Here is a 15,867-nt window from a genome sequence, read left to right on the forward strand (position 1 = left end):
GTTTGAATACTATAGCTTTTCTATGTGTTCGTTTACGGATCAATCCTTTTTTTGCCTATCTATCTCTGAAGTTTCCTGGGGGAGAATCCACCTATTCTTTCTTTTTTTCCAGGGACATTTCTTCAAAAGGAAAAGAAAATGGAGATGTTGGGTCTGGAGGAGAAGACCCACAAAGCAAAAATAAAGACAATGAGTTAAGTACCGTAACCAACAGAAACTGGTGAGTGTGTGTGTTGAGGTCAAGGGCAGGCAGTGTGGGTAGAGGCTGGGGGTGGCTGTGAGGCTGAGCAAGGGACCTGGGCTCCCTCCAGCTGAGCTTAGCCATGGCTCCAGCTCGCCCACCGGTGGCACCCCGGGGGGGTCATCGGGAGGGGGCTTGCGGTTGGCTGGGTGGTCACTGGTCCTCACAGCTTGGCAGATTCCCATGTTGTACCCTTGTCCCTGAAGGTGGTGGCGGCTTTGTGGTAGGTCTGCAGTGGCTCGTCTCCCCCTCTCCCCTCCTTCTACTTGCAAGGTAGTGGCTGTGCCTGGGGGGCTCTGTTAGGCCAGAGAATAGATGGCGTTGACAGGAGATGTGGCCTCTGAGCTTTCGTTGCCCTCTGTCTCTTCCTTGTCCTTTTTGACTGTGTACTGGCCGATGAAGGAGCCGTCCTCATTGAACTGTCCCTCGCCGCCCTCGCCATAGTCCACCAGGCTGTCATCACTCTCCTGCTGCTTGATGGTGCCATCCAGGGACGTCTGGCTGCCCTGCAAGGGCTTGTTGTCCTCGTCACTGGATGGAGAGAGGACAGAGAGTCAGGGCTGGCCCACCCAGCGCAGCCCAAACCCAGGCCGGGCGGAGGAAGGCCTCCAGCCTCTTGCCAGGCATGCGTACCACACAGCTCAGAGAGGACGGGACCTCAGGGATGACCCAGATCAGCCCTCACTCCCCTCCTCGTCCGGCCAGTTCTGCAGAAGGGAAGCTGAGGCCTAGAGAGGGCAGCATCGTCTCCCAGGCGAGGGGCAAGCTGGTGCAGAGCTGGGATGGACCCACACTCCTGGACGCTGGGTCTGGGGTCCTCTCTGGGAAGCTGGGTGACTCTCCGGGATGGAAGCGGGCAGAGGACGCCACCCCATGGTGAGGCAGAGCCAGCCGCTTGTAGACCAGGGGGACAGGAAGGGTCAAAGAAGGGGAGTCAAGGACTTGGAGTTCTGGTCCCATGTGTGTCACTGTGTGGTTCTGCAGCCTTGGGAAAGCCCTTCCTTCTTACTGGGCCTTAGTTCCTCCATCAAGAGGGTTCAACTAGCTTTGACTGTCTGTGATCTGTGACTGTCTCCGGAAAGACTCTGCTCTTGACAAAAAGCAAGGGTCTGGGCCTTAAAGGGACAAACCTCTCCCTGCCTTTCCCCTTCTTTGTCTTGGTGGTGTTCCTCTCAGCTCTGGTTTATCCACAGACAGATGCTGTTGTTTCAGGGCTAGCAAGTGATGGAGGGAGGAGGGAGGGACATGCAAATGAGATAGGAGGGGCCAGCAACTTGAGACAAAACCAGCAAGGCTCAGAGGATCCAGCTTAGCCCCCCTCTGAGGCCCCAGGTCCTGCCCTTAAGCTCCTCTCATGCAAGGAGAGCTGGTAGTTAAAGTGGCATCTACCCACTGGGGTGCCTGCTGTGCCCCCAGGAAGTGAGATACCCCGAGGGGGCCGGCATCTGCTCAAGCACCACATCCCTTCCCCTGGCTCTTCTAGGCTCAGAGGCGGGGACCAGGTGCTGCTGGCTGCACTTCAGAGGAGAGACGAGGTCCCGGCAGGGGGCAGCCGGACCAGCAGTGGGCATCTGGGGCCCGGCAGGCACGACCACAGCGGTGCCAGGCGGTCTGAGCAGACACCCCCCACCCCCACTCCCCTTGCCCCAGGCCACACTTAGCCCTCCCTGGGCTTGTGGCAAACCACCGGCTGAGTTGCCATTAGAGTGGGCCATGAGTTCTCACTTCTAACCGCAGTGCTGGTCAAAGACGGCTGTCGGGGCAGGGCCGCGAGCCAGAGGACCTAGGCATCAGGAGATGGAGGGCTATTAGCCCACTGCCCCCATGAGCTGAGTGAATGCGGCCCGTTACCCTGCTTAACTGTGTTCTCTGACGGCAGTGCTATGGGAGAGGCAGCTGAGTGAGGGAAGTGGGTGTCTGGGGTTGTGCTGTATTTGTTCAGGGGGTGGAATTCACGTTTTGAGAACCAGGAGATTCTAATGACCGGGCTCCTTACCCGACTTGCCAGTGTTTTTCACAGGCACCCTCTCCCCGGCGCCCTCCATTCCCCCTGCAAGGGAGTGACAATTGTGTCTATGTGTCTATGTGGTTCTCGGGAATTCGAGGCCCCCAAGCTAAATGCAATCACTGAACAGGGTGGCCCAGTGGGGGTTGGGGGGGTCCTTAGTGTGTCAGGTTCTTGTGGAGAAAGAGGATCTAGGTCTGGAAAGAACAGACCTCTCCTAAGGGAAGCCTGAAAGAAACCCAATGACTGTGGCCCCCTGGTCCAGCCACCTGTTAGCCGACCTTCCAGGAGACCTTCGAGGACCAGGTGGACAGACAAGGGAGAGAGAAGCAGAGAGAGACACGCCAGAGAGGTGCCTGGGCAGCGAGGTCCCAGACGAGCAGGGTGAGCCAGACCCCCAGCCTGTCCCACCCAGAAACTTGGTTTTTCCTCTAATGTATTAATTTCTCCCCTTTCCCAGTTTCGGACTCTTGGACTCATCCAAGTGGGGGCTCTAGGATGGATGCCGCAGGCCTCCCCAGAGCCGAAGCCAAGGGGTGTGTATGTGCGTGCGCGCGTGTGTGTACACGTGTGTGCGTGGTGTGGAAGCCCGTGCGTGCGTGCACCAGTATATGTGTATCCAGCCTCAGTGTCGGTGGGTCAGGGGGTTGGGGTGGTGAGGCAGGTGTTTTCACCCAACAGCTTTGGTGTCTGGTGGAGGAGAGGTACCTGAGGAAGTGGCTTCTCATAGCGCAGGTTACCTGGCCCTGTATTTGAGGAGGTCTTCACCCTTCCTCACGCTGCATTGAGGGCCTGGGGAGAGAAGGCCCAGGGCCTTTGGAACTGATGGCCAGAGGATAGCTCCTGGCCCATGGGGAAGCTGGGCCCCACCAAGGGTGCTGAGGACAGCCTGGGGCGGGGGGGGGGGTCTCTCGTGCTTGTTCTTTGGGAGGCTCCTGGGGATGCATGAATTGGATGGATAGACAGGGTCTATAAGCCGCCAGACGGGCTCCTGTGTGGGCAGAGCCTCTGCCGCCCATCGATCTGATCCTGTTTGAGAGGCTGCAGATGGGCAGAGTGGCGGAGGCCCAAGATAGGATAAGGAGAGGTCAGAGGAGGACGGGGTGACCTGGCCCCAGAGAGTGACTTGGTGGGGGTGGGGAAGGAGGGCTCCAATCAGAACATTTCCTCCCTTTGCACTTGGCCTGGGAACGAGACCTCCATGACTCACCCTGCACCATTCCTTTACTCAAAGCATACTTGCCAATAAAATGGACAGATTACAACTTTTGTTAAGCCAGATACAAAGGCCCGTCCAGATCTGAGGGGGAGCATGGGCATAGGACAGTGGCAGTAGCTGGACGCCGGTAGCTGGACGTTGGGCCCCTGGGCTCTCCAGTTCTGCACTAGCTCACTGAGTGGAGAGCACAGGAATCTTCCAGGTCACTTCCCAGCCTGGGCCTCGGTCTTCTCATCTGGGACACAGGCACCAGACCAAATGCCTCTCCAAGGCCTGTTCCAAGCTGCAGCCCAGAGAAGTCATTCTAGTTCCCGAGGAAAAGGCCTAGAACACCTCCCCACGCCCCCTTCATCCCTCACCTAGTTGAGTTTTAAAGACATTACAACTTCCCCAGGTCGTCATCTTCAGAGTTAAGGTGGGGTGTAGGCAGAGAGCAAGCTGAGAGCAGAGCTCATTTCACAGCAAGGGGGGGCCTGGGTGCGCTTTCAGAGCAAAAAGGTGGAAACACACATACAGAGATGCAATAAATCTGAGTTGTGCGGTTGAATGAATGAAATGCTGTTCATCGAATGAGTGTAAGTGTGCTGGGCAGTGCGCGCCATCCCCGGGGGTATGGGGGGGTGCTGTGACAGGCGGAGGTGACAGCCTGATGGGAGAGGACATCCGTGCAGCGGCGTCTCAGCCCAGCTGAGCAGCTCTGAGGGAAGGGGGCTGCCTCAGGGGGGGTGAGGAGAACCCACCTGACAAGGGGTGCTCTGTGTGAACAGGAGTCAAGGAGATCGCGCACCTGTAATCAAAGGAGCCATCCTCTTCTTTGGGGTCTTCAGGGCCAAGGGGAACATCCTTCTTTTCTCGCACTTGGTCAGTAAGGGAAGCAAAGACACAGACGTCACGATTGACCGTGCTCGAGCTCTGCGGGGCCCCAAAGTACAGCCAAAGAAGCCGCCTCTGGGTTCCATGACTCTCCCTCTTAACAAGGCCCCATCCATGCCCCCCTTGTTCTTGCCTCCCACGGTTGATCGGGTGCCAAGTGAATTCTGCTTCCTCCTCCCCGTCACTGGGGCTTTTCTTACATCTCCACTGACAACTGAAATCTCCCCCGACCCGGCTCCCCACCACCGCTCCGTGAGGTCTTCTCCAAACACCAAATGGATGCGATCCTTGGCACCTTTCTTTTTTTCTTTTGTCTTTTGGCTGCGGCACTCGGCATACTAGATCTTAGTTCCCTGACCAGGGATCGAACCCATGCCCCCTGCAGTGGAAGCGCCGAGTCCTAACCACTGGACCACCAGGGAATCCCTTGGCACCTTTCTTAATCTGGTTCCATGTTATAATTATGTGTGCACCTTTATTTTGCCTGTAACAGAATGCCAGTTCTTTTCTCGAGGGTGGGGACTGTGTGTTTCTTCAAAGCTCCTAAGAGAGTGCCCTGGGCAGACAGGACACGCCACACACACCTCTGGAATGGAAGGTGCTCTCTTAACTGTGACCTCACTTGTTTGTGCGACCCCCCTCTTCCCACACCTCCTCTGTGATGTGTCAGCGTCCCTCCCAGGCCCTGTCTTGTGCTGTGATCCTCCTACTATGCCAGCTGCACTGTCCTTGAGGGAGAGGTCACCTCTCCCTCTAGTATCCTTAGCACCCAGCACAGAGCCTGGCACACAGCAGACTGTGAGGTGAGTGACTTCGTTTCTTCCTGAGGTACGAGGCAGGATAATCACCCCTATTTTAGGGGAGGGAAGCTGAGGCCTTGAAGATGTCACGTAACTAATTAGCACCTAAAGTTTAAGGTGGAGACTGGAGCCCTGGCCTCAAGGCTCCTGGTTCACTCATCTTCCTAATGGATGGGGGGCTTCCCTTGGAGCTGGAGGAAAGGAGATTAGCTGTAAGAAGAACTTTCTGGAACGGGCAGAGGAAGGCTGAGTTTATCTGATCAGTTCTCAGGTGCATCAGTTCCACCTGGAACAGAGGGTAAGCTCAGAAAGGCTGCCCTTCTCCTAACTCTGCCTTTCTGTCTTACAGAAGAAAACCAGCCCCAACACAGCACAACAAAGTGAAAGAAAACATCATTCACCAATAAAGAAGTATAATTTCCTGCCCTCCCTGACTTGAAGGAGAGGCATAACTCTTTAGAATCCTAGGGTCTGAGGGCACACGGGCCAGGGGAAGAAAATAAAACAGAATCTCCTCTCTCTTTGAGTTGAGTTTTAGGGGATCGTGGAGGAGGATGTGTTCACAGAGATGTGCAGAAGCCGGCACTTGGGGAGCATGGGGTGTGCCTGGCGAGGGCTTTGGGGGCAGGGAGCAATTTCACTGTGCAATCCAGCTGGATTTTCACTCTCAGGGTCATCCATTAGCCTGTCTCCTGTCACCCTACCCACTCCATCACAGACAGATGGCTTTCTCATCCCTGTCTGAAAAACAGTCAATATTTCCAGAAACAAAAAAAGCCGGAGGTCCTTGTCCTTGACCTTGGTTTGTCTGGGCTGGAGGATCTTCAGGCCACAGAAGAGAAATACTGCTCTGGGACTCAAGAAAAGCTCAAAGCCCTTTAAGGACCGGGGGTGGTCCCTCTCAGTGCAACCCAGCCCTCAGCCTCTGCCAGCTCCTCAGGTAGGAGCATCTGACCCTCTCTTGGTATATCTGTGATTTCAACCCAGCCATGCTGAGAGCCCAGCTCTGCGGCCTCTTCCATCCAAACCTCTCTTCACTCCGGCCTCTCTCTTACAGTTCCAGAAAATGCATCTCTCCTTCCCCCTTCACTGGGACATAGCATCCTCATGAGATTCAGGCTGAAAAAAGCCAATTACTGAGCAGATGGGTGGTGAGTCAAGGGGAGGGAAGGTCATTTTTAATGGGAGCCAGGGTTCTTTCCATCTCCTCTCTGGCTGCCTGGACTGTTCCATCCCCCCACCTCAGGCGAACTTAATTAACTCAAGTGCTTTCTGGCAACTCTGAGATGCACAGAACAGGCAAGAGGACTGTACGTCCAAGCTTGGCAAGGATTGTGCTCACTGAGAGGGCGGAGCCTCCTGGAGCTGGCAGGGGACCTGGTGACTCACAGGAAAGCCCGCTGGCCCTGTCCCCCAAGCCCGCTCCTCTGACACATCTTACCTGGGTACTTGCCGCCTCGACTCCTCTTGATGAAACAGACGATGAGCAGGGTCAGCACCAGGAGGGCGACGGCACACATGAGCCCAATGAACCAGCCCTGGGTGGCGATGTCCGCCTGGTTGTTGGTGTAGGCTGGCGGGGGAGGGCCAGAAGCAAACACGTGGTGAACGATTCACATGGGAGAAGGTGAGGAGGGGAGGGAAGAACTTCAGTTATTTCATGTCCAGGTTCCTCCTGCAGCCTAACGGTACCACCCAGCAGCTCTCTGGCCCAAACTACCCTACCCTACTACAGGGACAAAGAGAAAATAATGTAAAAGTCAAGGTCAAAAGGTCAGAAAAGAGGCACAGGACAGGGGTACAGGGAGCAGAATAAGCAGCAGGAGGCTGGACAGGCCCTTTAGGAAGGGAAGTTTCCTAAGCAGGAGGCGTGGCATTCTTGCAAAGCCGGTGGCTGGGCACAGCCTGGTGGGGAATGAGGGAAGGCCAGGGGTTGACTGTGATTTCCCACGAATGAGCCACAGGGGTGAGCCGGCATGCTACCCGTCAGGGAACAAGGTCAGCGGTCACATGGCAAAACCCCTGGAAGAACGAACGCCTTCGCAGGCCTGCACAGGCACCGAGCGGCGGCCTGTCCCACCAGTACGGCCCTGAAGCCAATCGGGCTTCCCGGCAGCGGGTCGCAGGTGGGGTACAGTTCCAGGATGCCCTGTGCTTCCTTGTGTCTCCCCAGCTGCACTGTGGGCTCCCTGACAGCAAAGACAGCCCCTGTGTGGGTAGCCCAGACGGGCCGGTGGCGAGGTTAGGGCCAGGGCTGTGCATTCAGCACACCCCATGCTGCCTCTCCCAGACCACTTCCGTACGTGGAGACCCCTGTGACAGCGGGTCCCTCGCTGTCCCTGCCTGGACATGTGGAGACCTGTCTCAAAGTGGGCAGACACCTTCATGACGCGAGGGGCGGATGGGCGGGCCTGGAGACCAGAAGCAGATCTGACGGCATCCTGGAGGACCAATGGCTAAGGTTAGAGATCAGAAGGGGTGGGGTGGGTAGGAGTCACTTGCCCTCTTCCTTTCTATGGACTGGAGAACAAAAGAAGCAGCCTTCCACGGAAACCACGACGTGGAGGACAGGAAGGATCACAGGGGTAGAACAGACCCTGGGTAACCCTGGGGCCAGCAGAGCGAGCGGAGTGGCCTCTGGGAGAGCCAGACAACAGCGGGAGTGCTGAGAGCCACGCAGCCGGAACCGAAGCTCAGGGCCTCCTCGGGGGAGAAGCACAGGCACAGAGGATGGACCCTGGGCCCGTGCCGTACTCTAGGGTCTGCATCACACACCATTTTGTGGGCACGTATCTGGGTGCAGTCTACCCTTTGCTCTTCTTGGGCAGAGAAACTGTCTTTATAGCATTCTCAGCATCTAGCCAAGGGTATTGCACCAAGATGGGTCTCAATAAACAATGAAGACTGATGAACAAGACCTTCCACGCTCTGTGCTCTGGCTGCCCAGGCAGCCCGGGATGGAAAGCAGCTGAGTCCCATGGGAACATGGCTGTGACTACCCTGATCCAGGCACGCTGTGGGGCAAATCCCATCCCTGCTTCCGCTCCCGCTTCCGAAGGCCATTTCCTGCACAGGGTCAGAGAGGTCTTCCTAAACCCCATGCAGGATCAGATCATTTCCTCGCTTCAACCTCCAATGCTTCTCATTACTGCTAGGAAAAACCGTCCATTCCTTATCCTGATCTGCTGGGCTCCATCAGTCCCATCTCCCACCACCCTGGACACTCCAGCCACACTGGCCACTCCCACTCCTGCCTCAGGGCCTTTGCATCTGCTGCTCTTTTTTTCAGATGGCTCCCTCAGCAAACGTCATCTCTTCGGAAAGGCCTTCCTGGAACTTCCCAGCTAAGGCAAAAGCCCTCTCCCCCACCCAGCCACTCTCTATCCGAGGGCTCGAATTTGTCCTCTTCATAATAGCACTTATAACCATTTGCTACCTTACTAACAGTTTACACCTGGAAGCACTTCCTATGGGCTGGCACGACTCCAAGTGCTTTCCCATGATTATCTAATTTAATCCTCACAGCAACCCCATCAGGTGGATTTTCACCATTACCCCTATTTCACAGGTGGGGAAACTGAGGCACTGAGGTTAGTGATTTGCTTAGGGGCCCAGAGCTGGTAAGTGGTAGAGCTGAGCTGTGACCCTTGGCCGTCACAGCTCGAGTCCGTGCCCTTCACTACTCCGCTCTCATCTCTCCACCCAGAAGTAAGCTCCCTGAAGGAGGGACCGTCAGGGTTACTGTCACCCCCCCAGTGCTGGGACACAGCCTGGAACATAGAGGCACTTGATCTGCTTCCTGACTTCCTTCCCTTCGCTCAGTCCACTCATCCTCTTGGCCTGATGGGGTCTCTGCTTCCCTCAAACTCCACGCTTGCCCTCCCTTCTGCATCACCCACTCCAGCACGCGACTCAGTCGCCTGCTGTGGGTCCCCTTGGCAGTTATTATCGCATCTTTTTGTGCTTGCCTTGAGCTTTGCTGGAGGAAGATGAAGACCCAGGCCCCTCACAGATTCACTAAGTCATACTTCAACTGGACCTTCTCCGCAGCCTGGCCACCCTTCCACTCCTTTCTCACTGCCCCTCCCAACTGCTCCCCCTCCCCCTCTCGCTGCCCCCATGTGACCCCCCCTCTCTGAGTCAGTGTCTCGGCGTCGAGCTCACCTGCTCCACTCTGGAGACCACTGAAACCTCACAGCCTCCATGACTGTCCCTTCCTTCTGTGTCCAGTAGGGCTCTCCTCTCTCCCCTCTGAAGGGACCCAATGCCTCACCTCCTTGGTGGCTCAATCCTGTAAGGATCTCTGAAAACCCTAGCATTTTCAATTTCTTCCTCTGTGCTATCTCCTCCCTTCTGCTGTCTAGCACGTTGAAGCTCCTTGTACCTTAAAACAAAAAACCCTCGAGGAACCTGGCAGACTTTTTGGCTCTAGTGCACGCACTGTCCTCTTATAGGTAAACTCTTTGATCTTCCATCATCTCCAGCTCCTGCCAACTCCTTTCTCTGCCCCCAAGACGCTAACCTCGAGCCCCTCTGTACTCAGCGCTCATCCACCATCACTGAGGGCATCTTTCCCAGACTTACCTCGACACCCTTGACTCTTACTCTCACCTGCCCTCCAGTCCTGCCCTTCCAGCTGGTGATCCTTTTTTCATCTCTCATTGTCCTTCCAGCCTGTCCCACACTGTAAGCCCAGGGCTTGCTCCTGACACCTCCCTGGACGGTCCCTCTGCCCCCTTCCTGCCCCCATGCTTCTGCCAGTGGCTTCACGACTCATCTCTAAGGGCTATCATTTTACTCCTTCCAAAATGTCTCTCATATTCACGTCACTGCACCATTCTAAAGGAGTCCCCTCACCCCAGTGTCCATGAGATCCCAAGGATACAATGACACATCACGTTATCATGTTCCCAGAACACTTCCATCATGCCAGGTGCTCTGGTCTTCCCCTCCCTGCATTCTTCCCATCCTGCCCCAGAGAGCCTGGATCGCCACCCTTCTTGCCCTCCACCTTTCCACATTGTACCCCCTCCTTCCTGAATCTCCCATTCCTCCAGCTCACACCGATCTCTGAACCCCCACTTCACCCCTATTTACTCTGCACAATGTAACATTTAATTGCTCTGTTTCCTGCGTTCTGATGTCCAGTGATACTATTAAGGCTTGAGAAAAGGGTATTCCTTGGGCCCCCCGGTACTTAGCACGATGTTGATCTCCTAACAAGCAGTCATTGACTACTTACTGATTAATGACCGATTGAATCCTAATATGCTGTGGTTAACCTGGGGTATCGCTCTCATTTTTTCCTGATACCAGCTGGAGGGTCACATGGATATTGGCTTGACCACGTGCCACCTGGGCACTGGGATGAAGGAGCCACTTCAACTTGTGTTTGGATGGTGGTCGCCACCTTTTGCAGAGAAGTTGGTCTGAATGTCTGCGGTGACCTGTTTGCTCCACCATCTTGCTGATAGCCGTCTCCCACGAGACTCCTTTCTCTTGGGAGAGAAAGTCACAATTCCAGGGAAAGTGGCCATATGGGCAATTTAGAAATTAAATGTAGCTTTCCATTCCTGACAGCACCACGTAAAGTTCAAATGTGACCTTCAGTCCTCACTGAAAAGATCAAAGAAATTGCTGTGAAGTTTGGACACAGAAGGCTGTTCAAAACCAAGTAGATTTTGTAACTATGCTTGGTGATAGATGTTAACTAAACCTATAGTGTTAATCATTCTGCAGTATATACATAGGTCAAATCATTATGTTGTACACCTAGAATTGATCAGTGTCAATGAGGCACAAAAACAAACAAAGAAACCAAAAACCCAGTGGGATCTGGGGTAAGGTGGGCTCAACCAGACCCCATCAAAATGACTCTGTTTCTCAAGAACCAAAAGAAATTTAGGACGTGATCTCACTCACAACGTGACCCCACACACAGACTCTGAGAGGAATAAGGCGTTTTTGCAAGGCAGTTACATTTGTCTGCTAACACCATGCTTAATCGATCCGTTCAACATGTTTCCAGATTCCTAACGGACATAGTCATAGCAACATCCCAAGACCAGGGTATATTTACACTCACCACCTTTGCTGTAGCTAACGGAAGCCAGATCAGCACCCGTCCACTGGGGGCACACAGGTCCTAATAACTCTTACTCTGGCCTGGAGGCCATATTTTGTGTGCCTTCCACACCGCACCCTACAATCCTGCTCAGAAACGGGCAATTCACCTGCAAGGCAGACAGTTCCCATAACTCCGAACTCTCATCAGGAGGAAATTGGTTTGGCCATTGGAGAGAGGCCAGTCACTCAAAGTCAGCAAAAAAATGATATTTCAGAAATACGGCAGATGAACAAGCATGACAGGGATGGGCTTTTTTGTTTGTTCATTTTTGCAGTACACGGGCCTCTCACTGTTGTGGCCTCTCCTGCTGCGGAGCACAGGCTCCGGACGTGCAGGCTCAGCGGCCATGGCTCACGGGCCCAGCCGCTACGTGGCATGTGGGATCTTCCCGGACCGGGGCACGAACCCGCGTCCCCTGCATCAGCAGGCGGACTCTCAACCACTGCGCCACCAGGGAAGCCCCTGGGCTTCTTCACATGCAGTTTAGCTTGGCTGCTCTCACTTAAGCATCATTTTACACCTTTCCATCTTCACCTCGCTCCATCCTGGGTTTCTCCCAAACACAGCAGAAAGAGGCCCAATACAAGTAGGTCCCCTAATGTCCCTCCTCCCGGAGTCCCTGAGGTCTAAGGCAGTTTGCTGTCTGTCTCGCTGGCCCCCGTCAGCCCCCCATCCCACCTGCCCCAGGATGTAAGAGCTGGCAGGCCTCCTGGAGTCCAGGGTTATGTGTCTGTGGTCCCTCGGGTCTCTTTGGCTTCAAAAGCTTCAAGAATTGGTGATAACTTCCCATGTGAGATCTTTCTGGTGAGAGTCGGGGAGCTTGTTAGCATTCCTTGTGGTTTTCTCCCATTTCCTTCCTGAACCACTGTAGCATGTTTGAGCCTATAGACTACAGTGATGGCCTGTGGTTGCCTAAATGACTAGTGGTTGGGCCCAGAGATGATCACCTACTTTGATGAGACACAGGGACCTGGGACATTGTGTGAACTTGACTCTGGGGTCCAGCCACTCCTCTGTGTGTTTTCAAAGGATCTGAACACACACTCACAGACACACATGAACTTCAGAAAGTGGAAATAGTCTCCTTCTCTATGTGGTTTGCACATAGTCATTTCCAGCCAGCCGGTGAGGTAAGTGAGCTGTATGTACTCAGGGCGAGGGTCATACCTGCCCTCTCCAGCTTGCACTGGGAGGAACTGGGGAAACGTGCAAGTGCTTAAGGCCTCAATCACTCTGAAAGCAAGTTATGGGATCAGTTTCTCCATAGCAACCACAGGAAAAGAGAGATGAACACCTGAGTCAATATTCAGAAGCGTATTACCAATCATTATTATTATTTTTCTGTATTGCGCGTTTCATATCTCAAAGCAGATTGGGACATACCCCAGGGCAGGGGCTGGTCCTTTTTGCTCTGGCTCTTTCTCCCCAACCCTCACCCACAGTCCCAGGGCTCAGCTCTGGGAGAAGTCAAAGTCTGAAAGCAGGCTGAGCTGGCTTTCGCTGCAATCCCTAGGATGGAACGCCATCCTCAAATCTCATCTTTGCTTTCTGCCCCTGTGCTGGACTCAAGTTTGTAATGAGCAAAACCAAATGCACGCACTGGTGAGCAACAGCTTGGGACCTCGACTGGGTCAGACAGAATCCAGCCACCTGCTCTGCTTGGTCAACTGTCCAGTCCCCTGGCCTGGCTCCCAGGATGACCTGGCTGCTCACGGACATCCTGCCTGAGTTGGCCGGGTTAGCCTCAAGCAGGCAGCAGGACTCTCAGACTCCCCGAGACTTGATGGCATGGGCATGCATAGGACAGGCAGAGACACAGGGAGGAGGCCGGGACACCCAGACCAGGAGGCGCCAGGCTAGCAGGGGTGGAGTGCGGCCCTTATACACGTGGGCAGTGACTCTCAAGGTGCAAGCTACCAAGATCAGCCTCGTCAAGCCGGGCGCAGGGAGGGTAATCCGTACTTAAGTCCACATTCAGAAGTTCATATAAACCGTTGTGTGTTTTCTCCTTTATCCTGTGTCTAGCAACCTGCACGTGGTTAGGATGTGCCTTGAGGCAGGGACTGGTGCTTTCCTCTCTCAGTCTCTTTCCCCACACTCATCCTTACCCCAGGGCTCAGCAAACTGGCCACTTGGCTAGCTTGCCTGGATGATTTTAAAGAGACACAGAGACAGAGAAGCAAGTGTCCTCACGGTCTCCAGACTGCCAGCCACCCTGATCAACAGAGAGATTTCTGAACCTTGCACCTTTTACTGAGCCCCAGTTGGTACAAGTGAAGAAGCTTCTCTATCCACAGCCCTGATAGATCCAGAGCTCTTTCAGGATTAGAAAGCTTCTTCCCCTCCCCAGTACGACCAAAGGTCAACTACATTTAAGCCACGACAAACTTGGGGCAAAATTAAACCAAAACAACTTGTGTAACACACTTTCGAATTTTTAAACAACAGGTGACAGTGGCAAGGCAGTGACATACATGCTGATCCTTGGCTTGGTTCCTGGGAGGATTTTGGGGTCAAGACCCTTGGATGGCCTATCCCCCAACCCCACGTGCGAGAAGCAAGCCCCTGTGCCTCCGGGACACACTGCCCCCAGACCCACACACGGGGACCATGTCTGCATATACACCAAGCCCTGGTGGCTCAAGCACAGTGGAGGCCAGGTGGTCTCCCCTGCCCTCATTCTACAACGCCTCCGTTACCCCCTGACATCCCACTCATCCCCACAGGGTCAGAAGCATGGTTTCCTATCTACTGGCATGCACTTTTGGCTCGTCTTGTCTTCCGGGGAGCTGCAGACTGACACATAAGAAGAGCCGAGCCACGTCATGCAAGGTGAGGAAATGGGAGGATGAGTCTTCTTTCCGAGGAGAAGAGACAAGCAGGAAGCCGACAATGAGAACAACATGCCCCATGCTTGTAGGGGACGGCCAGGTCAGGCCAGATCCCCTCTCACCTGTACTGGTCATAAAGGTGATGACGGTACTGCTGATGCCCTCGTGGTCCCGGGAATAAACTCGCAACGTGTATGTCATACCGGGATAGAGGTCTGTCAGCTGTATGGGCTGGGCCTGGGCCTTAACAGGGACAGTTTTTTTCGTATGGTTGCCTGGGGAACAGAAACCTCAGTCAGCCTAAGGCTGGGCATGATGAGCCGGAGAGGCAGTGCTTAGGCTCCTGGGCACCTGTCAAAGGTAGAAGCATGGAGGGTGGGGGAAGGGGCCAGGCTGTCGTGCAGACCTGGAGGTCACGGGGCAGCTCCACCAGCTTTCTCACATGCTGACTCTCCTACACAATGGCCCTGCAGCCTAGGACACTGTTCCCTCTCCTAAAGTTTTCTGTCCTCACCCCAGTCTTAAGCACTTAGCACATCATGACCTGCTTCCTTAAGCTCTCAGGGTGTCAGCCAGCGCTCCGTTACCCTGGAGAGGGTCAGAGAGCCAGTCAGCATCCCTCACGGTAACCGGAGGTGAGACGGCCTCTGCTTCTCAGCTCTCACTCCTGGTTTCCCCTCTCATTTCTCGCTGCGTGGTGAATTCACACATCAGGAGAAGCGAGTGCCTGGGTGTCTGAAAAAGTGCGGACCAAACTAGGAATTCTGTATTCTGTGGATGTGAAGCTCTCTCCAACCGCAGAGAACTAAGAGTTGGCTTTGTTCTCCCTCAAAGAGCTTTGGGTGGATTCCCAGCACAAGCCAAATAGGCCAGCATGGTGGGTCTGAGCCCTCAGGAACAGGGGCCTTCACTCAGAGAAGGCAGATAGCCTGACCACATCTTACAGCCTCACAAATCTCAACGCTTGCTCCCCAGGTCCAGTAAAGAATGAACAGCTCAGCTCAAGCCACCAGCTGAGTCGAGTGACCCTGGACGGTGTCTCTGACCTGTGAGCAGCTGGTGTCCCTCTGTGAGCAAAGCACAGTTGAACCCCAAGTCTGGACTGGCCCAGCCTGTCTAGGGGAGACAGCTGAGAATCTGGATCCTGAATTAAGGAGATCCAAGCAAAGGTGAGATCTGGCTCATCGGAGGGCCACCAGAACCGTCATCCTGGGCAGGAAATGGACGAAGGGCCCCTCACCCAGGCCGCCCCCACCGCAAGGCACCCCTGGACCTTCACTAACGGCCGCAGAAACCCCTTCCTCCTCCTCGAGTCTGCTCTTCCTACCTCGCTGCCACCTGAGCACACGTCGACTTCATTAAGCCACAACGAAGCGGCTGGAAGGCCTCCCTGAGCCTGGGGGAGCGCATGGGATCTTTTTAATGGCATCTCCGCCACGCGCACAGAATGCTTACTGTCGATGTACTCAACCACAAAGTCAGTTCCGGGCCCGAAATTGTGCTTCCAGGTGATGTTGGCCCATTTACTGTTGGGGAGCACTGTGACATTCCAGATGGATCGCTCGTCGGGGGCTGGCAGGGGGGTTAGAAGAGGAGTTAGTGGTGAGGAGGGAGGCAGCGCTGCGGACACCACACACACACCACACACACGCACGCGCGGGCAGCTAGGAAAGGGTAGAGTAGGAAGTGGCTATGCACAGGGCCCGACAGAGCTCCAAGCTGCAGCCTTGGTAGCCAGGCTAGGTATGAGCAAGTCCAGTCAGGAGGACCC

The 15,867-nt window shown here is 54.8% G+C and overlaps 1 protein-coding gene across 6 annotated transcripts in view; it reads right to left on the bottom strand.

Annotated features, from left to right (window-relative positions):
- Window positions 1–540: 540 nt before the first annotated feature.
- NFASC (neurofascin) overlaps window positions 541–15,867 on the bottom strand; it is a 69,990-nt gene continuing 54,663 nt past the window's right edge. For 4 of the 6 annotated variants that reach the window (XM_065878143.1, XM_065878135.1, XM_065878129.1 and 1 more), the window contains 3 exons: window positions 6,580–6,711; window positions 4,253–4,322; window positions 541–772 (listed from right to left, as the gene is read on the bottom strand). In XM_065878143.1, the coding sequence (XP_065734215.1) occupies window positions 541–772; window positions 4,253–4,322; window positions 6,580–6,711 (434 nt within the window). Of the gene's footprint in view, window positions 773–4,252; window positions 4,323–6,579; window positions 6,712–14,218; window positions 14,372–15,551; window positions 15,669–15,867 lie in introns of all 6 variants that reach the window. The other 2 variants (XM_065878120.1, XM_065878112.1) reach the window with 1 other exon arrangement.

This window comes from Phocoena phocoena, chromosome 1 (genome assembly GCF_963924675.1).
Source record: "Phocoena phocoena chromosome 1, mPhoPho1.1, whole genome shotgun sequence".
Taxonomy (NCBI): Eukaryota; Metazoa; Chordata; class Mammalia; order Artiodactyla; family Phocoenidae; genus Phocoena; species Phocoena phocoena.